The sequence below is a fragment of the Notechis scutatus genome, chromosome 15, assembly GCF_049901735.1.
Source record: "Notechis scutatus isolate UNSWTSFEM ecotype Mainland chromosome 15, rNotScu1.2, whole genome shotgun sequence".
In the NCBI taxonomy this organism is placed as follows: domain Eukaryota; kingdom Metazoa; phylum Chordata; class Lepidosauria; order Squamata; family Elapidae; genus Notechis; species Notechis scutatus.
Window position 1 is genome coordinate 6,563,526 of NC_142023.1, and position 26,116 is coordinate 6,589,641.

General features: G+C 56.4%; 5 protein-coding genes and 1 long non-coding RNA gene across 9 annotated transcripts in view; 2 read left to right on the forward strand and 4 right to left on the reverse strand.

The window, feature by feature from the left end:
- Positions 1 to 2,867: 2,867 nt before the first annotated feature.
- LOC148129463 (uncharacterized) lies at positions 2,868 to 5,046 on the forward strand. The gene is made up of 6 exons (XM_087944257.1): positions 2,868 to 2,963; positions 3,215 to 3,339; positions 3,468 to 3,538; positions 3,860 to 3,964; positions 4,324 to 4,443; positions 4,961 to 5,046. The coding sequence occupies exons 1-6, from the start codon at positions 2,868 to 2,870 to the stop codon at positions 5,044 to 5,046; spliced, it is 603 nt and encodes a 200-aa protein (XP_087800383.1).
- On the reverse strand, positions 4,520 to 10,550 carry TMEM141 (transmembrane protein 141). 3 transcript variants are annotated; one of them, XR_015745404.1, is made up of 6 exons: positions 10,424 to 10,550; positions 10,223 to 10,280; positions 10,005 to 10,073; positions 9,652 to 9,754; positions 5,156 to 5,296; positions 4,520 to 4,672 (listed from the first exon to the last, which is right to left on the reverse strand). XR_015745404.1 is itself a non-coding variant. In XM_087943931.1 (5 exons), the coding sequence occupies exons 1-5, from the start codon at positions 10,448 to 10,450 to the stop codon at positions 5,239 to 5,241; spliced, it is 315 nt and encodes a 104-aa protein (XP_087800057.1). In that variant the 5' UTR covers positions 10,451 to 10,550; the 3' UTR covers positions 5,113 to 5,238. The 3 variants fall into 3 exon arrangements, 1 of the variants encoding a protein (XP_087800057.1); XR_015745405.1 differs by lacking the exon at positions 4,520 to 4,672 and adding an exon at positions 4,968 to 5,075; XM_087943931.1 differs by lacking the exon at positions 4,520 to 4,672 and having other exon boundaries at positions 5,113 to 5,296.
- LOC148129464 (uncharacterized) lies at positions 5,908 to 7,390 on the reverse strand. The gene is made up of 3 exons (XR_015745406.1): positions 7,276 to 7,390; positions 6,085 to 6,162; positions 5,908 to 5,989 (listed from the first exon to the last, which is right to left on the reverse strand). It is a non-coding gene; the product is annotated as an uncharacterized LOC148129464 (long non-coding RNA).
- A 21-nt stretch (positions 10,551 to 10,571) lies between the features above and the next one.
- On the forward strand, positions 10,572 to 14,145 carry PAXX (PAXX non-homologous end joining factor). Its single transcript, XM_026685854.2, has 7 exons — positions 10,572 to 10,703; positions 11,034 to 11,094; positions 11,208 to 11,248; positions 11,617 to 11,807; positions 12,213 to 12,290; positions 12,661 to 12,748; positions 13,951 to 14,145. Exons 1-7 carry the CDS (start codon positions 10,621 to 10,623, stop codon positions 13,988 to 13,990), a joined length of 582 nt encoding a protein of 193 aa, XP_026541639.1. The 5' UTR covers positions 10,572 to 10,620; the 3' UTR covers positions 13,991 to 14,145.
- A 206-nt stretch (positions 14,146 to 14,351) lies between these two features.
- CLIC3 (CLIC family member 3) lies at positions 14,352 to 18,668 on the reverse strand. Its single transcript, XM_026685852.2, has 6 exons — positions 17,989 to 18,668; positions 16,907 to 17,016; positions 16,436 to 16,561; positions 16,114 to 16,220; positions 15,447 to 15,622; positions 14,352 to 15,081 (listed from the first exon to the last, which is right to left on the reverse strand). The coding sequence occupies exons 1-6, from the start codon at positions 18,022 to 18,024 to the stop codon at positions 14,923 to 14,925; spliced, it is 714 nt and encodes a 237-aa protein (XP_026541637.2). The 5' UTR covers positions 18,025 to 18,668; the 3' UTR covers positions 14,352 to 14,922.
- Positions 18,669 to 19,360: 692 nt separating this feature from the next.
- Positions 19,361 to 26,116, reverse strand: part of ABCA2 (ATP binding cassette subfamily A member 2) — a 36,128-nt gene continuing 29,372 nt past the window's right edge. For both annotated transcript variants that reach the window (XM_087943916.1, XM_087943914.1), the window contains exons 39-49: positions 25,164 to 25,296; positions 24,845 to 24,962; positions 24,001 to 24,179; positions 23,137 to 23,278; positions 22,760 to 22,894; positions 22,543 to 22,646; positions 22,269 to 22,361; positions 21,862 to 21,964; positions 21,631 to 21,768; positions 21,214 to 21,420; positions 19,361 to 21,088 (exon numbers count right to left, since the gene is read on the reverse strand). In XM_087943916.1, the coding sequence (XP_087800042.1) occupies positions 21,053 to 21,088; positions 21,214 to 21,420; positions 21,631 to 21,768; positions 21,862 to 21,964; positions 22,269 to 22,361; positions 22,543 to 22,646; positions 22,760 to 22,894; positions 23,137 to 23,278; positions 24,001 to 24,179; positions 24,845 to 24,962; positions 25,164 to 25,296 (1,388 nt within the window). In that variant the 3' untranslated portion in view covers positions 19,361 to 21,052. The remainder of the gene's footprint in view (positions 21,089 to 21,213; positions 21,421 to 21,630; positions 21,769 to 21,861; positions 21,965 to 22,268; positions 22,362 to 22,542; positions 22,647 to 22,759; positions 22,895 to 23,136; positions 23,279 to 24,000; positions 24,180 to 24,844; positions 24,963 to 25,163; positions 25,297 to 26,116) is intronic.

Sequence of the window (26,116 nt, forward strand, 5' to 3'; positions counted from 1 at the left end):
AGCCCCTCCCTCCTGTGCATCTAGTCCCGTCCCCCCTTCCCTCCATCCATCCTAGCAGTTCAACCAGGGGATTTTGGGGGGAGCCAGAGCAGCCTCCCTCCATCCCTGAGGTCTCCAACCAACCTCCCATCCATCTCCTCCCTGCCTGTCTCGTCTAGGCACTCAACCCACCCTAACGCCGGCTTTGGAGACCAAGTTCAGGCAGGTTGCCACCTCAATAGGGATAACTGGAGAGTTCGTGCACCCCGTCCTGGAAGGTAACCCTTTGGTCCTTCGCAATCCCCCCCCTTCTGGGTCAGTGGAAGCTCTCCTGGGAAGACCTGGGCAGAGGTTTCTCCCATTTCAACTTGTGTTTCCATGCTAAGCCCAGATTAAGGGCTCACGGGGACATCAGAGGTGGACTCCTCCTCCTCCTCCTCCTCCGTTTCCTCTTCCTCCTCCTCTTCCTCCTCCCCCTGCTTGGATGATCAATTCTTCTCTCTTCTCTCCTCCACAGAAACCTGCTAAGGGCTCAAGACTCAAGGCGGAGGAGTGAAGATTGGGGAGAGACGGGTCCTCACCAGCTAACCCCCCACCCCAGTTGGGAAAGGTGGAAGAGACCGTCTCTGCCAAAGGGGCCTCTGTGAGTGGCTGCCTCGTGCCAGCAAGAGGGCAAACGCCAAGCCTTGTTTGTCAAATAAAGCATGAATAAAACCAGCAAGCTAAACAGTGCTCTGTGCTTTTCCTCATTCCTCTCCTGAAGGAGCTGTCCCCGATCCCCAGCTGTGCTAACCATCTTGCTCTTCCTGGGTTGGGTGGTCCTCCCTCCCTCACAGGTGCTCGGCCTAACACTCCTGGGGTGGGGGGGTGTTGGCTCTCTGGGCACCAGCCCACCACCCTTCTGGGTGTATCATAATTCACATTCTCCAATGAAACACGTCCATAGCCAAGAGTCATCAATCATGTTCTCCAATCAGATTTTTGCACGGCAGAAACTTCAGTCGCCTGGTTACAATCTCTGAAGGAAAATATGAATGGAATGCACTCTCGATTCCAAACTGCTGCACTGCTTTTTCAAACTCCTTTCCTGACCCCTTCTTTCCGTTGGCAATTATAAAACGGGCATAGAAAATTTTATGAGTTGACGCAGGACCTCTTCAGTCCTCCGCCTTTCTAGCAGGAAACCAAAGGGGCTCACAAGCATCTCTCTGCCCACCATTAATCTCAGAATAAATAAAATGTTCTCACAAAGAACATTCACCCCGTCCCTGGAAGGGGCCAAATCCAGAAAGACTGATGGAGAAGTAGTGACGTTGCCTGATCGGTTCGTTTAAGGATTAATGAGTGAAATTAGTATAACTGGAACAGCTGCACACAGAAACAAATGCACACATAAGAATACGGTGAATCTTGCAATCGGCGTCTCCCTGGTTCCCCCTTAACGTTGGGTGCAGGGGTCCAATTCCCCAGGAATTCCCTGCAAGCCTCACTCACCTGTTGGGCAAAGGCCAAATGAGTTTCCAGGTGGTGGGGGCAGCCCCTCCAGCCCCTCTCTTCAGGGCAGGCTTAAGCCAGGGCAGAGGATGAGCTCTGCTAACTTGCAACAACTTATCCAGGCTTTTTTCTTCTGCCAAATAAATTTCACTATTTTTTTGTTTAAATCCTCCAAAAATTTCCTTCCTAGCTTGACTGCCACTGTTTGAAACAAGTATAATAATTTTGGTAATACATTTGTTTTTACGGTCACGATCCTCCCCAGCAATGAATATGGTATTTTAGCCCAATTGTCTAAAACTTTTTGAATTTGGAGTATCGATTTGTCATAATTATCTTCTTTAATCGAAGAACGTTTTGCCGTGAGCCAAATCCCAAGATATTTCACTTTTTTATCTGCATTCCTAATTCTCTTGAGAATTCTTCATTCTGCCTTTTAGTACAGTTTTGGTGTATTATTTTAGTCTTTTTTAAATTAATTTTGAGCCCCGCCACCTTTCCAAAGTCTTCCATTTCTTGTATTAATATGTTACTTGTCTCTTTTGGGTCTTCTATAATAAATACCATATTAGTACTCCTCTTTCTTAATAGCCAGTCCTTTAATATCCTTATTTTGCTTTATCTGAATCAACAGTCCCTCTGCAGATAGAATTTATAGCAACAGGCCTAATGGGCACCCCTGCTTTACTCCTTTATTTATTTTTAGACCGTCTGTGCTTTTATCTTCTTTTATGCTTTCAGCTGACTGGAGGCTTCTTTTACTACCGGTTCGGGCAAACCGGTCCAAACCGGTAGCATACCTCCACGGGAGGGGGTGCAAAGGACCAAGGGTTACCTTGAGAGACACAAGGCTCAATCTGGCCTGTGAACCCCCCACAGAGGCTGCAATCTCCTTGGCCCCCAAATCCCTGGGGATGGAGGGAGAGAACTGAAGGGGAGAAAGCAAGACAGAGGGAAGGGCTTCCTTTCTTTGGGACAGATGTGCTGAGGGAAGAGAGGAGGGAGACTGAAGCAGGGCCCGCCCTCTCTTAGCCTTGCTCCTCCCCCTTTGGTTCTCACCCCACCCATCCTCAGCAGGTCAAACAGGGATGTTGGGGAGCCAAGGATACACGTCGGGCAGGGTGCAGTTGGGTTCTTCCAGGCGTGACTGTGACCCCCATCCAGGCTGCTTGGGAAGGAAGGCGATGCTCCCAAGAGTTCTCTGCAGGGAACGTCCCGTCCGGATGTGTTCCGAAGGGCAGCCACCCGGGGCCCATTCGGGACTGTCAATGGTCCGTGCCGTCCTCCTTCGAAAGCTTCCTGGACAAGGGTGGATTCATGTGGAGGAACCTCCAGAGGATAAAAGGGGCAAGGGGTGAGGCTGAGCAGCCAGAGGGGGCCAAAGGGTTGCAGCCATGAAGCTTCTGCTGGGCAGCCTTCTCTTGGCTGGGATCTCCTGGCTGGGAGCCGCAGTGGTTGTTCCCATCATGCCAAACTTCGATAGCCAAAAGGTCAGAGCTGGGAATCTTGGGAGGAAATTCTTCTCCTCACAACTCTAAGTGGAGGAGGACCCCAGGCGGGCACTCTGGGGTCCCTGGTGCTGTCTGGAGTGGCTGGCTGACATTTCACGACCCAACTAGGGAACATCATCAGTATTGCAAGGGTTGGCTCTCATTACAAACGGTTTAGCCAGGTCTGGCAGGAAGGATTTGGATCAGTGCCTTCAGCGCTAACGAATTCTCCTGTTTTCTCCTTTTCCTAGATTGCCAAGGCTTGGTATCCTCTTCTCACCATTCCTACTGGACAGGTGGTTACTACCCATTTCTATCCATTCAGATTTCTTGCTCAGCCAAATGGAAGTCTGAAGTACAGAATTAGAATTCCTGGGTAAGTTTTGGGAGCGACCATAAGGGCCAGCCTGGCTGCCTTGGCTGAGGGTTCCCATCCCCCAAAGAGGGCCAGGATTGGGTCCCTCTGAGAACCTCCCACCTTATGCGGTTCCCTTTTCTTTTCAGGGATGCCGGATGCATTACTAACGAGAAGCTAATGACCATACAGGACCAGCTTGGGGACTATGCAAACAGCGGTGAGTGGGGAATTCCCTCCTGCCTCCATCCAGACTTACTGACTCTGGGAGTTTTCACGAGAGGATGGTGAAGTAGGGATGGTTTCCTGCCTAACTGGCCACCCCAAGTTCCCCCAGGGGAACCACTCCATTAGGCAGGTCAGGGACTGAGCTTGCCCAAGAGAAGCACCCTTTCTCTCCCCTCGGCAGGCAAAGAGGCAGGACAAGGGCCCAGGCCTCCCAGGGTGGATGGTGGCTTCTTCTGGGAGAGGCGGGTGGGGAGGGGGCTTGCAGGGCTCCTGCTCCAAAGTGGACTAAACAGCCCCTCCCTGCTTTTTGCAGAGGTTCCCTTCACCGTTCGCTTCGTGGAAGCAGATTATCGTAGATACTTCATCGCTTACATCTCGTGGGGCGCCGACAAGAAGGACACCTTCCTGGTTTTTGCTGGTGAGAGATCTGGGTGTGGGGCTGATTGGGATTCATCCTTGTCCTCGCCCTTCCTAATGTTGCTGGCAGCAAAGCAAGGCCCCTCCCTTTGCTTCTTGCCCCCAAGAGCCGCCACCTACATCACCATCCTTGGGGTGCCAGCTGGGACCTCCTTTTGTGACCCCACTCCCCTCCTGCCCCCCAGCATCTCTGCCCCAGGGGAAGCCCCTCCCTCCTGTGCCTCTAGATCCCCCCCTCTTCTCTTCACCTATCCCAGAAGTTCAACCAGGGAATTTGGGGGGGAGCCAGAGCAGCCTCCCTCCATCCCTGAGGTCTCCAGCCAACCCCCCACCAACCTTCTCCCTACTTGCCTCATCTAGGCAGAAAATCCATCTTGAGTATTTGGGGAAAACCTAAAGGAAAAGCTTTGGAGGCAAAGTTCAGGAAAGTTGCCAACTCACTGGGGATAACTGGAGTGATCTTGCCCATCGTCCTGAAAGGTAACCCTTTGGTCCTTCGCAATCACCCCATCTGGGTCAGTGGGAGTTCTCCTCGGAAGACCTGGACCGAAGTTTCTTTCATTTCAAGTCATGTTTCCGTTGTAAACCCAGACCAAGGGCTCACTGGGACATCAGAGGACTCCTCCTCCTCCTCCTCCTCCTCCTCCTCCTCCTCCTCCTCCTCCTCCTGGGATGACCAATTCTTCTCTCTTCACTCCACAGCAACCTGCTGAGGACCCAACGCGGAGAAGCGAAGACCTAGTGCAGAGAGGGTCCTTGCCAGCTAACCCCCCACCCAAGACCCCATCTCTGCCAAAGCGGCCTCTGTTGGTGGCTGCCTTCCTGCCAGCCAGAGGGCAAACGCCAAGCCTTGCTTGTCAAATAAAGCGTAAATAAAACTCCGCAAGCTAAACACTTCTATGTGTGTTTCCTCATTCCTCTCCTGAAGACACTGCCCGTCCCGGCTGTGCTGGCTATCTTGCTCTTCCTGGGTCGAGTGGTCCTTCCTCCCTCACAGGTACTCGGCCTGGCACTCATGGGGGTGTTGGCTCTCTGGGCCCCAGCCCAGCAGAATGTCAGGATTCCAGCAGTTACTCCAATTAAATCATTAGTCTGGAGCCAACCTTCCAAACCTACAAAGGATTTATTGGGAGTTAACATGTTGGCCTGACCTGAGTGTAGCCAACTCTTGAGACATGTAATTTACTGTTACCTTTGACCCTGGTTTCCCCCCAACCATTCCTCTGAGTGTATCACAATTCACATTCTCCAATGTCCATAGCCAAGAGTCATCAATCATGTTCCCCAAATAGATTTTTGCACGGCAGAAACTTCAGTCGCCTGGTTACAATCTCTGAAGGAAAATATGACTGGAATGCACTCTCGATTCCAAACTGCTGCACTGCTCTTTCAAATTCCTTTCTGGCTCCCTTCTTTCTGTTGGCAACTATAAAACGGGCATAGAAAATTTTATGAGTTGACGCAGGACCTCTTCAGTCCTCCGCCTTTCTAGCAGTAAACCAAAGGGGCTCACAAGCATCTCTCTGCCCACCATTAATCTCAGAATAAATAAAATGTTCTCACAAAGAACATTCACCCCGTCCCTGGAAGGGGCCAAATCCAGAAAGACTGATGGAGAAGTAGTGACGTTGCCTGATCGGTTCGTTTAAGGATTAATGAGTGAAATTAGTATAATTGGAAGAGCTGCACACAGAAACAAATGCACACATAAGAATACGGTGAATCTTGCAATCGGCGTCTCCCTGGTTCCCCCCTTAACTTTGGGTGCAGGGGGTCCAATTTCCCCAGGAATTCCCTGCAAGCCTCACTCACCTGTTGGGCAAAGGCCAAATGAGTTTCCAGGTGGGGGGCAGCCCCTCCAGCCCCTCTCTTCAGGGCAGGCTTAAGCCAGGGCAGAGGATGAGCTCAATGAATTGCCCACAGCAGGAAGGGGGAATTTCCACAGCAGGAGTGCCTGGACTAAAGGTGCCATCTTGCCTCCGTGGTCCAGTCCTAGCGCTCTTCATTCACAGCAGATTCCTCCTGCCTTATGATGAAAAGGGGAGGCTCCATTTGGGAGGGGTCAGGTGGAGGAGCCAGCTCGTCCCCCGTCAACAGACCCACCTTTGGACCCTGGAACACCTGCTGGTCCAGGGAAGACTGGAATTCCCTGCAAGACCTCCATCGTCCCATTGCTATCCAGGCCCAGCATCTAGAATACTGGAATGGAAGGAAAAGGTTTGGAGTGAACAAGCTTTATTTCCCATCTCTCTGCCCTCACCTCTTATTTCTGATACTCTCTGCCTGCCCTCAAGAGTTCACCTGCCTGCTGCTCACCTGAGTGGCTGCAATTCTCCTTGTCCCTCAAATCCCCGGGGATGGAGGGAGAGAACTGAAGGGGGGAAAAGCAAGACAAAGAGAGGGAAGGGCTTCCTTCCCTTGCGGCAGATGTGCTGAGGGGCGAGGAGGGAGGCGAGAAGGGAGAAGAGGGAAGAGAGGAGGGAGACTGAAGCAGGGCCCTCCCTCTCTTGGTCTTGCTCCTCCCCCTCCGGTTCTCTCCACCCACCCATCCTCAGCAGGTCAAACAGGGATATTGGGGAGCAAAGGATACAGGTCAGGCAGGGTGCAGTTGGGTTCTTCCAGGCGTGACTGTGACCCCCATCCAGGCTGCTCGGGAAGGAAGGCGATGCTTCCAAGCGTTCTCTGCAGGGAACGTCCCATCCGGATGTGTTCCGAAGGGCAGCCACCCGGGGCCCATTCGTGACTGTCAACGGTCCGTGCTGTCCTCCTTCGAAAGCTTCCTGGACAAGGGTGGATTCACGTGAAGGAACCTCCAGAGGATAAAAGGGGCAAGGGGCGAGGCTGAGCAGCCAGAGGGGCAAAAGGATTGCAGCCATGACGCCGGGTGCCCTTCTCTTGGCTGGGCTCTGCTGGCTGAGATCCTCAAAGGAGTTCCATACCCAAAGGGTCAGAGCTGGGAATGCTGGAAGGAAATTCTTCTCCTCCCAACTCTGAGTGCAACGATCATCAAAGTTGGCAACGTTTAAAACTTGTTGCACTTCAACTCCCAGAATTCCTGTGCTAACATAACCGGAGGAGGAATTCTGGGAGTGAAGTCCACAAGTCTTAAAGCTGTCAAGTTTGAAGACCCCTGTCTAAGTGGAAGAGTTCCCCAGGGGGGGACTCCGGGGTCCTTGATGCTCTCTGGAGTGGCTGGAAGACATTTCAAACCCAACTAGGGAACATCATCCATATTGCAAGGGTTGGCTCTCATTACAAATGGTTTAGCCAGGTCTGGTAGGAAGGATTTGGATCAGAGCCTTGAGCACTAACGAATTCTCCTGTTTTCTCCTTTTCTCCTAGATTGCCAAGTCTTGGTATCCTCTTCTCGTCATTTCTGTTGAACAGGTGAGGAATGTGGAATTCCATCCATTCAGACTTGTGGCTGAGCGAAATGGAGATCTGAAGTACATCACTAGAACGCCCCAGTAAGTTTTGGGACCTACAATAATGATCAGCCTGGCTGCCTTGGCCGAGGGTTCCCATCCCCGAAAGCGGGCGAGAGGTGGGTCCCTCCGAGACCTTCCCACCCTAAAGGTTTATGCGGTTCCCTTTTCATTCCAGGAATGGCAAATGCACGATTAACGAGTTGGCGCTGACCAAACAGGACCAGTGTTGGGAGTACGGTGGCAGCGGTGAGTGGGGAATTCTGTACTGCCTCCATCTGGACTTGCTGATCTGGGAGTCTTCACGAGGGTCTGGTGAAGACGCGAGACTTTCCTGGCCACCCCGAGTTCCCCCGGGAGAATTGCTCGATTGGGCAGGTCAAGGTCTGAGCGTGCCCCCACCTGCCCAAGAGAAGCACCCTTCCTCTCCCTGAGGCAGGGAAAGAAGCAGGACCGGGGCCGAGGCCCCCCAAAGTGGATGGCAGCTTCTCCTGGGAGAGGCAGGGGGAGGGGGCTTGCAGGGCTCCAGCTCCAAAGGGGACTAAACAGCTTCTCTCCGCTTTTTGCAATGAAGTCCCCGGCGCTGTTAGCTTCCAGGAAACAGATTACAACAACTACTTCATAGCTTTCATTGTGAGGGGCTACGGCATAATGGAAAAATTCCTGGTACTTGCTGGTAAGAGATCTGGGTGTGGGGCTGGTCGAGAGAGATCCTTCTCCTCCCTTTGCTTCTTGCCCCAAAGAGCCACCTCCACCACCTGAATCCTTGGGGTGCCAGCTGGGACCTCCTTGGTGACCCCCTCCTCCTCCTGCCCCCCAGCATCTCTGCCCCAGGGGAAGCCCCTCCCTCCTGTGCATCTAGATCCCCACCCTTCACTTCATCCACCTCACCAGTTCAATTTGGGGGCAGAGCCAGAGCAGCCGCCCTCCCTCCCTGAGGTCTCCAGCCAACCTCCACCCACCTCCCTCCCTGCCTGCCTCGTCTAGGCACGAGACCCACCGTGACGCCGGTTTTGGAGGGGAAGTTCAAGCGCAATGCCAATTCGCTGGGGATGACCGGAGCGATCATGCGCCCTGTCCTGCAAGGTAACCCTCTGGTCCTTCGCGATCACCCCTTCTGGGTCAGTGGAAGCTCTCCTGGGAAGACCTGGGCAGAGGTTTCTCCCATTTCAACTCATGTTTCTATGCTAAGCCTAAACTAACAGATCACTGGGACATCAGAGATGGACTCCTCTCCTCCTCCTCCTCCTCCTCCTCCTCCTCCTCCTCCTCCTCCTCCTCCTCCTCCTCCTCCTCCTCCTCCTCCTCCTCCTGGGATGACCAATTCTTCTCTCTTCACTCCACAGCAACCTGCTGAGGACCCAACGCGAGAAGCGAAGACCTAGTGCAGAGAGGGTCCTTGCCAGCTTACCCCCCACCCAAGACCCCCTCTCTGCCAAAGCGGCCTCTGTTGGTGGCTGCCTTCCTGCCAGCCAGAGGGCAAACGCCAAGCCTTGCTTGTCAAATAAAGCGTAAATAAAACTCCGCAAGCTAAACACTTCGATGTGTGTTTCCTCATTCCTCTCCTGAAGACGCTGCCCCCTCCGGCTGTGCTGGCTATCTTGCTCTTCCTGGGTCGAGTGGTCCTTCCTCCCTCACAGGTACTCGGCCTGGCACTCCTGGTGGTGTTGGCTCTCTGGGCCCAGCCCAGCAGAACCTCTTAAGTCCCCCGCCTTTCTAGCAGTAAACCAAAGGGGCTCACAAGCACCTCTTAATTTCAAAATAAATAAAATGCTCTCGCTCAGAAACTCAAGAAAATGCGCCCTGTTTCATCCCCTTCCCTGGAAGAGGCAAGACCTGGAAATAACTAGTTGAGAAGTTATTAAATTGTCCGATTGATGACTTGAAGGGTTGACGAGCAAAATAACTTTAATTGCACAAGATCCTGGAGGCCTGAAGGTCAAACGTCACTTTCCCACTCTGGGCTGTGGTGAAACCAGGGGCCTGACTGGATCCAGTGCCCATAAAGGTGCCAGCCCATCTCAGCCACCGGACTGTTGCTCTCCTGCTGCCTGAAGGAAGGTGGAGCGCCTGTCTTTTGAGGAGAATAAAGCCGAAAAAGGAAGCAGCTCCCGAAACGCTGCTTGGAGGGCACCTGATGCTTCACCACTTGCTGGCAGGTGAGCTGTTGGGTGTGAACAGTCAGGCCTTGTGTCCTGCCCGGTTGGGATTTGCAAATATGGCTGCAAGCCTTTGAACTGCTCCAACCTTGCCCTGCTCTCACCTTTGGGCTACTTTTTTGGAGGGGGTGGTCTGGAAGTCCCACAAGTCAGCACAGTTCTTCAGCTGCCTCCGGGTAATTGCATAGGTGGGTAAGCCAACCAGAGCTGCAGGAGCCCAAGAAGAGGAAAAGCTGCGCTGAAATCGCTTTTATTCCCAATTCCCAAGGGGTCATCCCAATCAGAGTTGGGGTTGCAAATGCCAGAAGGGGGACTCTTGTGTCTGACGGGATCCCCAGGCTGGCTCAGGGGCCTCCTGGGGAGTTTTTCATGCTAGATTAACCGAAGGCAAATTAATCATAGCCCCCTCCCAATCCCCCAAGGGCGGGGTGGGGGAAAATCAGCGCGTTATACCAACCCAGGGAGAAGAGCGCGCTCCAGGGGAGGGAAAGGGGCTTCCTGAGAACCGCAAAGGCCGCTCCCGTACCTGCAGGGGGAACAAGCAAGAGGCTCAGGCCAGCACCTTCAAGGCAGCACGGATTAGCCTCCCCGCCCGCTTGCCCTTCTCTGTTTATCCAGGCGCAGCCCAAGGACACCCCCTCCTCCCCGGGACCCCCCTGGGCAGTGAGGGCTTACCCACGGCGAGCACGGCCAGTCCCTTCAGGCGCACGTAAGCCTGGCACAAGGCGTACTCCTGCAGCGCGGAAGAGACGCCGCGGGTCAGGATCGCGGCCCACCAGCGGCGGCCCCCTCGCTCGCTCCAGACTTCTGGAGCTGCAGCGTCCCTTGCTCCGCTGCGCGCTGCCCGCCCGTCCCACGGCCGAGCCACTCACTCACCGGGTTGGCTGCTGCGTCGGGCGGCATGGCTTCTTCCCTTCGCGGGCGGCCGGCGGCCAGAGCTCCCTCTGCAGGGCCGGCGGAGGCGGCCGGAGCAGCCTCCTCGGCCGGTAGGCGCCGCTGCCAAGCCGGGTCTTAGCGGGAGCCCACCCACCGCCCCGCCACAACTCTTGGCGCGGCGATCGGGAGCGGCCGCGATGGCGCCGCTGCGCGTGGTGAGCCACGGAGGGCGGCGGTTCCTCTGCTTCTGCGGGGACGGTGGCGCCTCTCCGCGGCTGCAGTAAGTGCTAAAAAGGGGGGCGCTTTGGCGTCGGGACCCCCTTGCGCTCGGGATCCGCCCGGGGCAACCTCTTCCCCGGCCCTGAGCCTGTGCAGAAGGCCCCTTAACGCTGCCCTCTCCCCATTCTCAGGCGCTCCCCCTTCTCTGCCACAGTTATTCTCGGATCTGGATGCTGGCATCTCCTCCCCTAGAAGGGGGAAGAGTCCAGCCTGGGAGCCCCCGCCCTCCTCCCCGCCTGTTTCCCCCGCCGGGGTCCTGCCAACGAGAAGCCCCTTTTGGCCAACCGCCTCCCTTCATCCCTTCCTTCCTTCCTTCCTTCCCTGCCCGCAGGCTGACCGACGCTTGCGACTTCTGGAGCTGCAGCGTCCCTTTGGAGAAGCTGAACGGACAGGTGGGGAGGGTCCCCTGGGCTACCTTTATGGGTCTGGGGTCCTTTGCGTTCCCTCCCTGCGCGCGCGCGCGCCCGCCCGCCCTAGAGTTGACTGCCGTTTCCCCTTCGCGCAGGAGGAGCCCGGCTCTGCCGCCGACAGCCTCTCCAGACTGCGGTGAGTGGGCTGCTGGCCATGGTTCTGGCTCCCTCCCTCGCTTCCCAGGACGGATCCCGCAAGGCAAGGAGGGCTGCTCGCCCGCTTTTCTCCTTCCCCCGTGGCTAGTTCAGCCGTTGGTGGCTCCCCCATTCGAGGCCGTTGAGCGGGAAGGCAGCTGGAAGGAAGGCAGCTGCAGAAAAATGCCAGGCCTGGCGGAGAGGTGGCGCCCTTTGTTTTTTTTATGCAGGCCGAGTGCCCAGATCCGGAAGAGAATCCGCTTCCTTGGCCTCCTGCTTTGGAATCGTTGCAATCCTCTCCCAGTTCTGCCTCCTGGCACCTCCCGGGCACTTCACGGCAGCGCCAGTTCACGCTTCCGTTCTTTGCAGGGAAATCTTGCAGGGCCAGACGCCCATCCTCACCCTCCAGGACGGCAGGGCTACGCTTCAGGTCCAGAACGGTGACCAGAGCGTGACCTTCGACCTGGACAAAGCCTCGGTCCCCGAAGCCAAGAGGCAGCTGCAGGACCTCACTTTCGGCCTGGTGGAGCAGCTGCAGGCGCTGGAGAAACGCCTGGAAGGTGCAGCCGGGGTCTTGGAGAGGGCTTGGGCAGGGGGCAATGTGCCCATCAGGGAAGCAAAGCCTCCCCCCTATTAAACAAAAACTAGGGAGCCGCAGCCATCAACGCAGAAAGAACTGGGCTTTTTTCCTAAGGAAAGGGGCCTGGAGAAGTGCAGGGCTCAGTGGCGGTAAAAAGAGGGGAGGGGAAGGCAGAGAACGGGCCTCTGGGGGTTTTCCTACATGGCTGAAGCGCCTGTTTAAATTCTGTAGAAATTGCTGCCCAAGGCAGCTCATCTGAAGGAACATTTTGCCCAGCCCAAATATGGCCCAGGGGGTTGGGAAAGGCCCCTTCTGGCCTGGAGGATTCCCAGGCTCAGGGGGCACCGGGGCCTGACTGCTTCCCCTCTTCTTCCTCCTTCCCCAGAGGTCGCAGCCGCTGCCACCTCCGTGGCCCTCAGGAGCCCTGAGAAGGCCTCAGCGAGCCAGAGACTCTTGGGAGCAGGTAAGATGCGGGAGGGTGCGCTTCCGCCCCTCCCAGTCAAACCAGTCTGGAAGAGAGAGGCGAAAAAGATGACGCAAGCTGCCCCCAGCCCCTCCCTTTCAAAAGATCTGGCTTCCCAGGCCAGAAAAAACAGATGGCAGGAACCCAGTTGCACTCGTGCCTGAACCTTCCAAGAGCCAAGGTGGTTTTTCTCAGGGAGAAAGGGTCCCTGGGTCAGGCCTCGGCCAGTGTTGGGTGCCACCCTAGGGGGCCTCTCTGCTCCCTCTTTGGATCCCCCAAATGGCTGGAAAAGTAGCAATTCCCCCTGAATAGCCCCCTAAATCTGGGTTATCCGAGGAAGATGCTACTGTGATTTCTCTGCGCCCCACAGACTTCAGTCCGCGGAAGCCCAGAGGAGGGGCTGGTCCAAGCAAGCGGCGCCTGCCTGGAGAGTCCCTCATTAACCCTGGATTCAGAAGGTAACGCAGGGGATGGGGCTGACCCATCTCTGGGAGCCTCTCCGGCGAGGGGCACATCTGCCTTCCGTGGTCCATGCCAATTCCGGAAACCTCGCTGGCTGTTGTGGTTATCCGGTAGCAGGGTGGGCGGCTGAGGAGAGCGAGGACTCAGATGAGGGGCCAGGACCATCAGGGAGTGGACTGCTGCCTTCAGAGATTGTGGGGGCTGGCAGCAGCAACGAGGAGGTTCCCGAGGAGCCTGTGCCAAGTGCGCGTGCGCGAAGGGCTGCTCGTAGGAGAGAGCAATTACAACAGCACGGGCGACTCGGGAGTAAGGCTGCAAGGTAACGGCCTCTCCTTCAAGAGGATAAAAGCCAGCTGTGAATCAGACGTTCTTTGCAGGAAGCAAAGACGTTTTGAAACTCAGCCTCGTGGACATTGCAGTATCTTAGTTGGTATTTGGAGACTCTTGTGTTGTCAAATATTTTTTATCTGTGATTCTTGGCAGCCTCGCACGGTTTTGGCGAAGCTCGTGCTTATCAAAGTTAATTAGTTTGCAGCAGCCTTTTAACCGGGGATTCGTAAGAATCATTCAAATCAGAGGTCTCATTCTCGCGGCCTGCGGGCCAATTGCAACCCGCAGGACAATATCCTGTGGCCCCCACCGTGATATGAAAGTATAATATTAGTGTATAATATAAATATAAAGTATAATATAAAGTATAATATTATGCGGCCCAGCCTCACCCAGACTCTGCCTCCAGCAGCCCCCAGGTAAATTGTGTTTGAGACCCCTGATTCAAAGGTTTCTATTCCCCTTTGGTTCGTGGTTGTTTTATTGGGAAAGGGTCAGTGGGTCAGAACACTGGTTCCATTGGGGGGACCTTTGGGGTCCTCAGCGGTGCCTTTGGTTCTCAGCCCTGTTTCTGGGGCTTTGAGGAGAGTTTTGGTCAGTCCAATAATGGGATGGGAGAGGCGCCTCCTTGCAGGTGCTGGACATGAATTCCTATCCCTCCCAATGAGTAGGGGATGATAGGCGCGCAGATCCAGCATATCTCAGAGCTTCCCGGCAGCTTCCTTCTCCCTGCCGGTCAGTGCCCACTCCTTCTGGGGATGGCAGTGGTGAGCTCCCTGCCAGGAGGGGGGGGCTCAGCAGAATTAGGGAGGGGAGGGGCGTTTGAAGGCGGGAAGGATGCTTATACGGGGCTTCTCTTTCGCTCTAGCAAGAAGACCCCGACGGGAGTCGACTTCGAGGATGCCTGAACCGCTTTCCCAATCAAATGGGGAAAAAACTGCTTCGTCGCGGGTGTTTTTTAAAAAAAATTATTTAAGCCTTAGAACTATACCCAGTATATTTTTTTATATGTATTATATAGAATGAAGGGCTCTCGTTGACAATAAATGCTTGATTTTACTCACTTTCCGGTTTGTTCTTTCTGGGCCAAATTCTTTGTAGTGTGTGTGTGTGTGTGTGTGTGTGAGGGGAGAACAGAAGTTGAGACTGGTGGGAGTAAATTCTACTGGTGTGTAGGGAGTTTAGACAAGAAGGGAGAGAATATTTCAATTCTAACCGATTCTCCAGAGAAAGAAGTCTGGGGTACAAAAAATCGACGGATTTTAAATTCTCTGTTGATATATTAAGCGTCTATTTAATTTTGGGGAAAAGACATTTAAAGCATTGGACATTTGGGGGAGGAGGGTATTGCACTTAAAAAGAGCCATGGGTGAAGAGAGGAGGTGGAAATGCAGACATGCTCTGACACACATACACCCGAGAGCCAGCCAGGGGTTTCTCACAGCTTCAGGTGAGCTCAGAAGCCCCCAGACTCACTTCAAGGCCATCATTGCAGGCGTGAAGGGAGCTGACTGTCCTCGCTCAAATCTTCTGGGCTGAGGAAGTGAGCGGAGCCCTCCAGAGAAGAAAGGAAGGTTTGCTAGCCTGGGACCACCACATTGGCACATTGGCACAAGGGTAGGGCCAGGGCCCGGCTCCATTGCGTAGCACCCACTGCCTTGGCGGGAGGGAAGACGGTGATGCTGGACGCGCCTAAAGACCGTGCCCACGGGGGTCCCACGGATCTGGACCTGCCCTGCTTGCTTCCACCTTGAGTGGCTCTGAGAGAGAGAAAGAAGAGGTGCCCAGGGGGATGCCAGGCAGAGCTAGCCAGCCTCCAACTTTAGCCCCCAGGGGGCTATTAGGGCTGCCTGACTACGCCGTGGTAGGCCTGGATGATCTCTTCGGGGTTTGGACAGGTGTACTGGAACTCCTTGGTCTCGGTAGAGCACTCCAGGTAGCGCCCGATGCCCCGCAACTCTCTGGGGATGCCCGCCTGGCGGTAGTGCTGGCATACAACCTGCAGGAGAAACGGGGGGGGGGGACGACACACACACACACACAAAATCAGCACCTCCCGGAGCCGAGGGTGGCAATGCCATCCGTCCCTTAATTCCGCTGACTTTTGTTTTAAAAGATGAACCCAAACTGGAAGGTCGAGATTCCTGGGATAACAAATTTTGTTTGTGCTGCCGCTTTGGGATAATTATGGCTCCGTGGAGGGTGGGGTGGCGGAAAGGCTTCTCCTTCCTTGAATACGTTAGGTGCTCCCAGAGGAGATGCGGGCGGGGAATTCGGCCCCGGGAAATGCCCGGGGGGGTGCCCAGAGTAGCCGCTGGGGAAGGGAGGGGAAGGGAGGAAAGGGGGCTCTCCCGGTCGACTCACATTGACGATGTTGAGTTTGGGGAGCAGGTTGCAGTCGGCCAGGGTCATCTGGTCACCATCCAGGAACCGCCGGCGGGAGATGACCAGCTCCGGGTCTCGCACCTGCTCGTAGGGCAGAGGGGTGTTCAAGTATTGGTCCAGCTTACGGAAGGCCTTGAGGAGGGCATGGAGCAAAGCTGTGGGGAAAACACCCGAGGGGGTTTAGCCTCTGGGGCAGACAGATAGACTGCTTCTAAGGTGGGGGGCTTGATCTGCTACAGGCCTGAGCTTCTAAAGATGCCCCCATTCTAACGGGTGGGTCTGTCGCTTGACCACTGGCTGGACCATCCTTCTTTAGGGCCCTTTTGCTGGTGGACCCCTCCCCCACCCACCCACCCCCGCTGCCCATCTGGGCTGCCACTCAACTCTCTGACCAAGGGAAGATTTTTGGCCTGGCTCCCCTGCAGGGAAGGGACTTTGTCTTGTCTTGCACTGCCCTCCCCCACTTTGTCCCAGGGTGCAAATTTAAGGGAAGATAGCTGGGCCTCCAGGCCTCAAATGAAGCCTCAGTGGCTCCAACAGGGTCTTTCTCTGAGTCCCCCAAAGGACTGGGACTCAGCGAAGGGCCTTGGCACGAGCTAGCTAGGGAGGGTGGGGGGGTTGTAGTCCGAAGCCCCTTCCCTCTCACTTTCGTCCTGAGCTGGTATCGGGTTCTTGATGTAGGCAGAGAACCTGTGGAAGATGTCATTCCCGGCTAAGGTGGACTCCGCGTACTTGGGTGCCAAGTTGGGGAACCTGTGGGGTAAAAAGTAGAGGAATGCTGACTGCCGCGGCTCCTTGCCTCGGTCTCCCCCATCCACACAACGAGCAGAATCCTGCCTTGCCTTTGAAAAGACCCAAAGGAGAGCAGGCGGGACCCTCTTGCTTCTCTTCCCTCCCCCTCAACCCACCCCCAGAAAGAGTTGGCTCCAGCCCCTCACTGGTGGGGCACGGGGGAGGGCACTGCTTACTCAGGAGGTTTCAGGGTCTCCTCCAGAAACTCTTCGATCCTGATGGTGTCCGTTTTGGGGTCTCCGTCATAGAGCAGGACAGGCAGCTGGGCTCCCGGGGCGAAATCTTTCAGGACATCCAGGGACCTGTGAGGGAGGGGGGAATCAAAAAGGGGGCTGAGCCTGGGAAATGGAGGGCCCCCCAACCTCTTTCTGTATCCCCACAAGGGACAATCCCAGGATCCAGGAACACCCAGAGCCTTCTTTTTCAGATGCAGCCGCCTAGCAGCCCCCAAACCCAGACACACACACACCCCCACCAGATTCTAGGGCAGCTTTTCTAGCCCCACAGCCCCAAGGTGGGTGAGGCAACAATCCCCATCACCCACCAGGGTTTTTTTGGGGGGGGGGATCAAAGGGGAACTGCCAGAGGCAGATTCAGCATTGCCAACTCTCAGCAGGCAAGAGGCCGGCCCGTCCTTTGGCCCTTACCTCTTGGTGTCCACGGTGGTCAGCGTGAAGGGGACCCCCTTCAGCAGCAGGACCATGAAAAGGCGCTGGCAGAAGGGGCAGTGGCCTATGGTCTCTCCATCAGCGCTGGCCTGAGTCAAGAGGGGGTCAAGAGTAAGGCAGTTTGGGAGGAGAAAGGAGCTCCTGGGAACCCCCAATGCCCTTTTGGGCAGACCAGGGTTAAAACCGACATGCCTTGGTTTCCTGACACAGCATCCACTGAACGTACGGGACTACAAATCCCATCCTCCCAGCCAGGACCGTGCCGGCGAAGTAGATCAGCCAGCAGAAAGACGCCTTTTGAGCCTTTCGCTCTGCTGTCAAAACTCTCACTTCAGTCCAGTTTCAACACCGATCGATTCCCTCTTGGTAGGCAAGTTCTTCTGGGGTCAGGCGTTGATGGGATGGGAAGGTGGTTCGGCCGAGAGCCCCCCACCCCCCACCCCACCCGGCCTGGCTCTCGGCTGTGATCGGATCCAAAACCCCAAAACCGAGGTTGGCAGCGTTTCAGGTTGGCCGAGAGAGGCTCCCTCCGCCAGGACGGCTGCCTCAGGGCAGGGATTTGCCAGTTTCATTTTGCGAAATGGGATTTGGGCAAAGCCTCCCTCTGAGCACAACGCAGAAAGATCCCTCCGGCCCCAAGTAGGGGGGGAAAGGACCGGTGCAGCCCCCCGTCTGTGGAAAGAGAAGGTGCGCTCGGGACTGTCCAGCCCCTCCCTGCCAGGTGCACCCCCCCCCACTGGAGGGATTGCAGGTCCCTTCCGGCCAGATGTTGAAGGAAAAGCGTGACCAGGAATGTCCGGATGGCAGCTGGACCCAGAGGAAGCAGGGGCGATAGGCACACGGGAGACCCCATCCAGACACAACCTGCTCCACGGCCAGAGGCCGGAGCGGGCCAGGAGAGCTCAGTCCACTCTTCCCTTCAGCTTATGGGCTCTCTGGCAATTCGCTTAGCGGACGAAACCATGTGGAGGAGCCTTCCTTTGGGTCTCCAATTGGGGATGTTGGCCACACCATGGAGCATCCCAACCCAAACAGCAGAGGGAAAGAAGGGTGAGCCTTACCTTGACGAAGAGCTGGATCCTGGAACCCTCCGCCATCCTCTCTCGGCCCCAGCAGGGAAAGCTGCCCAGCAGCCGTTCGGATCTGCGTTATAAATCCGACACACCCTCTCGTCAGCTTCACCAGCCACATTCTTTCTCCCTCGCCTCCCAACGCCCTGTTTCCACAGCCACCCAATCCCGGGCACTCCCTAGTTCCTTGGGTGGCAGCATCAGAAGGGCAGAAGTGGAGCCGAGGGTCCCTGGGAAAGCCCCCTCCCTCCCCATCACGGGGCATCACAGGCCGTGGTCCGCTGAGGTCCTCTGGGTTGAAAGCCACCGGAGGAATCTGGGCAAAACTAGCATTGGGATCATGAGGGAGGAAGACGCCATCCTGCCTCATTGGTTTGGTAGATATTGGAGTGGCAGGTTTTGGCCGAGTTTTGCAAAGAGTAATTAAAAAAAGAAAAGAAAAGGGGGTGGTGGAAAAGAGATGTTTTTTTCCCCCACTACCACGTTGATCCCCAAGGTCCATACTGTATATACCCTTCTCGTCCTTCTCAGGGTGGGGTTGAATTTACAGCGAGATCCTTTGTGTGTGTGTGTGCGTCAGGCTGGGCTCAGGGCAATGGAGGAAGCCTTGCAAAAAGTTGGCATGGGTCATTGGCTGGAGAGCAGCGGGGACCCCATGTTTCAGCCCCCCCTCCTTGGCCCAGCCACACCCCTCCCAGTGACATCTCCTAATCCCATCTCCTGGAAACCCCAGGCCTGGGGCCAGCCAGAACAAGGCGTCTCTCCTTCTGATAAACAACAACAACAACCCGAATCACTTGCCCAGCGCTCGCTGGTTTTTGGCTCCTCAGAAGGCAGAGAATGAGGTCCACACTTCTGGGAATATAATAATAGCAACTGTATTTCTACACAGGAAGACAATTCCGCCCCTCTCCCGTGAGATTTAGGAGGTATTTCCCAGCGTGGGTGTAATTAAACCCTCGGCTGGATGGCTCTGTTGCAAATGCCCGCCTGCCACACCCAGGACTGAGGGACCGGGTTCAAACCAACCCACCCATGCTTCCCAGCCTGTCTTGATTAGGGGGGGGGGGGGAATGGCTTAAGAAACAAAACACAGGTGAGTGAAAATTGTGGATATTCCAAGACAATAAAAACATACAGCAACACAATGGGCTGAACCAAGACTCCACCACTTTACAGGAGCGATGCTGGCGTCGCCCTTACAGCCACTCACCCCCTGCCTGCCTGGCAGCAACTCCTGCCAAGGCAAAAACTCGTGGCATCCCCTTCCAGGATGGCTTTTGGGGTGGGCTTCGTTCTTTGCTCAGCCTTGCAAAGCAAATCCCCCCACCCCGCAAAAAAAAAAATCTCTGCCGAACAACAATCGGTTAGGATCACTTTTTTATTAAAACAATAATTATTTTTCACATTGGCTTTTCCGGTCCTAGCAACATACAGGCTCTTTGCAAAAAGAGAGCAAGCTGCACTCCCCCGGGGAGGGGCTCAGCATCCCCCAGTCAGGGCCGGAGGGGCCTTGCAGACCTCGGCCAAGGGGGCCCCTTGAGTCCTCCCCAGCTGGCTCCTCTTTGCAGGCGGCCTGATGTGTCCCTTTGGGCTGGATGTCCAGGGCCCGTTTTCAGCCCCATCCTGGGGGAGCCAGAGAGGCAAAGACCCACAGCTATTGGGGGCAGGGGGGGAAGAGCGAGCCCAGCACCGTCCAATCACACCGCCTAGGCTCACTCTCTCGTCCAGCCCCCTCCCCGGTGCTCCAATAAATTAAAAAAACAAACAAACATTGTGCTTGCTAAGCCGAAAATAAACCGATGCAATCTTTTGTCTAAAACCTTTCTCTTTCTCAAAATACAATTTACACTCGTTCTGTGCTAAGAAGCTGCCGAGTTGAGAAGGAAGCCATCCTTGCTCTGGGCCCAAAGGTTCCCCCCACATCCTTTCGGCACCCCCTCCTCTTCATTTGAGGGAGCCCTGCTGGCCTCTTGGCTTTTCTGGAGGTCGGTGCAAACAGGACAGCCCGGAGAGGAGGAAGAGAGCAAGTGCTGCAGGGGGGAAAAGCGGTGCCGTTCCCCACCAGGAAAGGACGGGGTGGTGCACCATGGACCGGGCGTCTGCAGCCCCCCGCCTTCGATTTCAGACTACATCTCCTATCTTCCCAAGCCACCTGCTGGGGCATCAGGAGGTAGAGTCCCACACATCCGGGGCCATTCCAGATGCTGCTGGAGAAGACCCTCACGATCCCACCGGATGCTTCCGATTCATGCCATGCCAGGTTAGGACGCAAGCGGAGGAGTGGAAAGATCCTGCCCCACAGCCAGAAAGGAGTGGGGGGAGGCTCCTGGGAGCCTTTCAGTCCTGTTACTCGATGCTTTAAAAAGGAGATCTGGTAGCAAAAAGATCCGAGCCTGGTTAGAGGAAGCAGACACTCTCCTTGGGCTGCTTTTGGGGTGAGGGGATGCGGGGGGGAAGGGACGGGACTGGCCGCCTTCTGAGCAGGACGCCCAGATGACCAGCCCTGTCCGAGCCTTCATGCAGCTGGCAGGGGGGCTTTGGTCCCTGGGCCGAGTGAGAGAGGGGAAAGAGGAGGGAGGTATGTCCCGCAAGGGATCGACAAAGCCTCCCGACTTGTTCCAGGAGGATCCACTGCCTTCGCCCTTCCTGCTTCCCTTTGGCCGGAGAGGCTGACGGCGCCCAGTCATCCACCCAGCAAGGCCAGCTGCCCTCCGCAGTCAGATTCCAGCACAGCCCGGCAGAAGAGGCCGTGCGGTACGAAACAGCGCAGTCCCTCCAAGGACGAAGGCCCAAAACTGTGGAGGGGGGGGGGGCGGGTCAAGCCGCTCTGCTGCATAAGCGCCCTTCCTCGAGTCTTTTCACGCAACCGGACGGCGGCATGCCCGGTCCTTGGCCATCTGCAAGACGCCCCAAGGCCAGCTCCATCCAGGGCAAGGCCTCTTCTCGCCACACCTCTGGGACGTCACTCGCTGGGCAGAGAGGATGGCAGCCACCAAGCGGGAAGGGGCGAGGGGCTGCCCAGCCAAGGGAGGGGGCTGCATCCCCTCCGTTTTCAGCAGAGGGTGTCCGTGTTGAAGGAGAGCTGAGCCTGGAGGGGGGCGGGAGAGGAGGAGAAAAGAGCGAAGGTAACGAATGCTGCTTCCCCTCCCCCCCTCAGGCCTCGTTGCCCCCTGCATGGCCAGCCCCCTCCCCCTACTCCCACGCCCGGCTCACCCTCTCCTCCTCAAAGCTGATCAGCCCCTCGTCATCCGTTTCCAAGTCCTCGGGCTCCTCAGCCACCATGGCGCGCAGCTCCGTCGGGGTCCCCCGGGGCCGCAGGAGGCTGAGGAGGCGCTGCAGAGGGGACTCGGCGGAGCAAGTCAGGAAGCTCTCCTGCTGCTCCAGGTTGTCGCTCTGCTTCTTGGCAAAATTCACAAACACCTGCAAAGGAGGCCGCAACTAAGGCTGGAGCCCAAGAGTCGCCTCCCTCCCACCCCCGGCCTGGGATTAGGACAGGAAGGGGAAATCGGGGGCCTTCCAAGAGGGACGGGCGTTTCCCCACTATCCCCAGCCGGCCAATGACGCCGGAGTCCACTCGTCGGACGGAAGAGGGCGGCCAAAGGGAAAGCGGGGACCCCGGTGGGCCCTCACGTTGTCCAGCGTGGTCTGGCTGACCGAGTAGTCCTCAATGCCCAGGACGTCCACCACCTGCTCCATCTTGCTGAAGACCTGGGCCAGCGAGATGTGCTCGGACTTCAGCTGGTACTGGACCTTGGTGTGGTGCCTTTCCTGGGGGAGGGGAGGGGCAAAGGCAGGGAAGGTCAGTGCCTCCTCCTCCTCCAAGATGACACCCCCCACCCCACCCCCAACAGTGGCCCAAACCTTGAGGACGGCCTCCGGGAAGTTGCGGCTGAAGAACTGAGCCACCTCCTTCACGTTCAGGCTGGACTTGGTCCTGACGGTGATCATATAGCCATCCCCAAACCTGTCCAGAACAAAGGGGGGGGGGAGAGGGGGAGCCTGCAAGAGCCGCTCTCCTGCCCAGCAGTGGGGAAGGGAAGTTACAACTGCCCTCCGGGATGGGGGGCAGCTAAGCGGGGTGAGAGGCCCCTGCCTCTAAAGGGGCCGGGAGAGCTTTTCCTCTAGGACTGGCACACTCAGGGGGGTCTGCTCCACCTCTGGGCGCTGCCCCCAGGCCAGGACCGAGAGCTCCGTCAGGCTTGGCCAGCGGGGGAAGCCGCTGCCAGGGGCTCACGTGCTCTGCCGCCCACCCGGCGCCCTGGGCTCACCGGTTCTTCAGATGCTGGATGCTGCCCAGACACTTGAGGCGCCCGTTGACCATGATGGCCAGCCGCGTGCAGAGGGCCTCGCACTCTTCCATGCTGGGGAAAAGACGAGCACAGCTGAAAGGAAGGGGCAGCCCCTCCCCAAATGGCAGAGGTGGGGGTGGGTGGGGACACAGCTCGCCCATCGGCTTTTAGCCGCCCAGCAGCCGCTGCCACCTTACTCACCCACACCCCTGGAGTTCCAACATCCGGCCCACCTCTCTTGTGTCCAGCCTACCTGTGTGACGTCAGAACCACGGAGCGGCCCGTCTTGATGATGTCCAAAATGAGGTTCCAGAGGAAGCGTCGAGCCTTCGGGTCCATGCCGGTGGTGGGCTCATCCTGTTGCAACAGAGGGGACCGGGGTTAGGATTAGCCCCAGGCTGGCGTCAAAGCACCAGAGCAGAAGAGGGACGTGTCACCCGTCACCCTCCAGCCCCACCTTCGCTGCTCACCAGGAAAATGAAGGCCGGGTAGCCGATCAGTGCGATGGCGGTGGACAGCTTCCTCTTGTTGCCGCCGCTGAAGGTGCTGGCGGGCTTGTTGGCACATTTAGCCAGCTCCAGTTTCTTCAGCGCCCACTTGACCACCTGGGTTGGGAAGGAAGAGGGGTCTCACACCCACAAAGAACAGCCCAGCAGCAGCCGCAGGCGGGACCACAGAAGGCCCACCTGACCCAGTCTCTGTCACCGGCCAGGGAGTCCCTGCAGAGGGCGTTGCCCTTAGCCCTTTCTGCCTTATGGGGGTGAGTTCCACCGACTCGTGGTCTACACGGAGGCGGCGGCAGCGGCCTTCTCCTCCTTAAGGAAAAGTGCCTGTCCTTCTGCCTCACCCGTTCCTCATCCTTCCACGGGATGCCACGCAGCCGGGTGTAGAGCTCCAGGTGCTCTTGGGCCGTCAGCTCGTCGAAAAGGGCGTCGAACTGTGGACAGTATCCCAGACTCTGCTGGACCTGCAGAAGCTCCTTCAGGATGCTGTGTGGAAAGCGAGAGCTGGGCTCAGCACAAGGTGAGGCCCCTGGAACCAGAGGTAGAATTCAGACGGTTCCGAGCGGTTTTGGAGAACCGGTTGCGGAAACTGTGAGTAGTTTGGAGAACCGGCCAATCCCACCTCTGACTGGCCCCGCCAACCCCCATCTCTTCTCCGCCTCCCATTGAGTCCCAGCGGATTGGCTGGGTCTTCTTTGGTTGCCCTGCCCAGGAGAACGGAGCTGCAAAGCAGGTTAGTGGGGTGGGGAGGGAAGGGGGATTTTGCAGTATGCTTCCCCTGCCACGCCCACCAAGCCACATCCACAGAATCGGTAGTAAAAAAAAATTTGAATCCCACCACTGCCTGGAACCCCCTCCAGAAAGGCTGGGTGGGGGCCACTGCTCAAAGCGGACAGCAATGAAAGCAGAGAACAAATGAATTTAGGGGGAGAAATACAATCACATCAGATCAGCATTCTAACATGTAGCAGGAAGGCACAGCCTTCTTTCCGTGGTGCTTCCTGCAATGAGTAAATCAGAACACTGCCTGCCCATGGAGGCTCCGTAGGCCTTCACACATCTTGGGCCTTGCTCTGTGTGCAAATCACCCCACTTTAACGCTGGGATGCCAAGTTCCCAAGATATTCCAGGGGAAAAGAAGGGAATAAAAAAAAAAAACAGCTCCGGGTGCAGGAATTGAGGTCCCCACCTCTGGATGCCCAACCCACCTGTGCCCGTTAATGAAGGCCTCGCCGTTGGTGGTGGTCTCGTCCCCTGTCAGCATCTTGAAGGTGGTGGTCTTCCCTGCCCCGTTGACGCCCAACAAGCCGAAGCACTCCCCTGGCCGGACGCCCACGCACAGCCGGTCCACGGCCAGGATGCGCCCAATCCTGCGCGATTTGTACACCTGGTTGCCCGGGGAGGGCAGGAAAACATCCGTCTCAGCCTCCGTGACAAAAGGGCACCTGCTCCACCTCGGGGCATTCCCACCTGCACAAGGCACACATACCCTCCCCCTCAAACTCTCTCCTGTCTCCAAATCTCAGCTGGTTCAGGGTTCAGACCTCGCTCCCTTTAAGCCCCAGCCAAACCTGCCTCGGATGGACCTCCTCCTCCCTCTCTCCCTTCTCTCTCTCCCTCCTCTCTCTCTCCCTCCCTCTCCCTCCCTCTCTCTCCCCCTCCCTCCCTCCCTCTCTCTCCCTCCTCTTCCTCCCTTCTCTCTTCTTCTGCTCCCTCTCTCCCTCCCTCCCTCTCTCCCTTCTTTCTCTCTCTCCCTCCCTCTCCCTCGCTCCTCTCCCTCCCTCTCTCCCTCCCTCCCTCCCTCCCCTCTCTCTCCCTCCCTCTCTCTCCCTCTCCCTCCCTCCCTCTCCTCCTCTCCCTCCTCTTCCTCCTTCTCTCTTCCTCTGCTCCCTCTCTCCCTCCCTCTCTCCCTTCTCTCTCTCTCCCTCCCTCTCCCTCACTCTCTCCCTTGCTCTCTCCCTCCCTCCCCTCCTCCCTCTCTCTCTCCCTCCCTCCCTCTCCCTCCCTCTCCCTCCCTCCCTCTCCCTCTCTCTCTCTCTCTCACACACACACCTTGGTGAGGTTCTCAATCTTGAGCATGTCGTTGTCGGCGTCCCCACGCAGAACTCGCTGCCGCTCGGCGGCCACGTCCACGTCATCTTCAATGGGTTTAGTGGACACGGGGAAGCGCCTGGATGGGGGGGTGGGGGCAGGATGGTGCAAATAAGTCGTTTTTCCAAGAGGAGGCTCAGCCCAGTGTCGTCGTGTCCATCTTTCCCTCCCCGGCACGGGTTTGCAGGACTGCAATTCCCACCTGCCCAGCCAGGAAAATTCTCGCCCCCCCCCCCCCAAAAATAATCTCCCTTCTGGGCACACTTGTTGGCACACTCACTGTGGTTTTCGGAGAAAGTTGTACTGGCACATGATGGTGATGAAGAAGCCGACGAAGCCTTCCACCGTCATGGCGACTAACGCTCGGGTCACGATGTCCCACTCAAAGGGAGACTTAATCTTGTCAAATTGCCCTACAGGAACAGAGGCACAAATGGGGCGAGTGGGCCAAAACCTCCCACGTGTGGGGGCTTCCTTGGCGGCAGGTGGAGTGGGGGGGCGGGGGTGGGGGGAAAGAATTCTGCTCAGGCCTTTCTGGGGTCACCAGAGGCTGGTTTCCTGCTTCCCCAGGGCTTATTTTTCTAGTCAAACACCGTTCAGAGTTTTGCAGCATTAATTCAGCGCCAGAAAAATAAACACTGATGGCTCGATGCTTCGTTTAACATCTTCATAAACATAATAAGTAGATTTTACAAACCAGTTGTAGATTTCTCCAACACGGAGCAAACTCAGACAGAAACATGTTGCAAGTTCAGAGCAGAGCTCCAGCCTTCAGCAAGCAAGTTAGTTTCTCTTTTACTTTAGTTCAGCAGGCAAGCAAGAGAAGCAGTTTCATTTTCAACAGACAGACTCGGAGCTCAGCATAGCTGCAGAGCTTAATATAGAGCCACGCCTAGGCTACTTCTAGTTTCAGTTTCCAAACAGTCCTCATTGGCTGACAGTTGCTATGCCTATTCATTGGCTGACCTCGCTACCAAACTCTATTCCAGTTCATGAATATACTCTGACCAACACAAAAGCCCCCAACATTTTCCTGCTGAATGCAAGAGGCACAGAGGTGGGAATGCCAGATAATTTCCCCTCCTCTCCTCTTGCATCCCTCGGGAAATCTAAGGCGAGCCGTCACTAAGCAAGCCAGGATTGAGAAACCGCTCTGCACATGTTCTAAAGTTTGCAACATTACAGGAATAAAATTGCGGCACGGAGAACGGGGAGGAGGAGGCTAAAATCCAG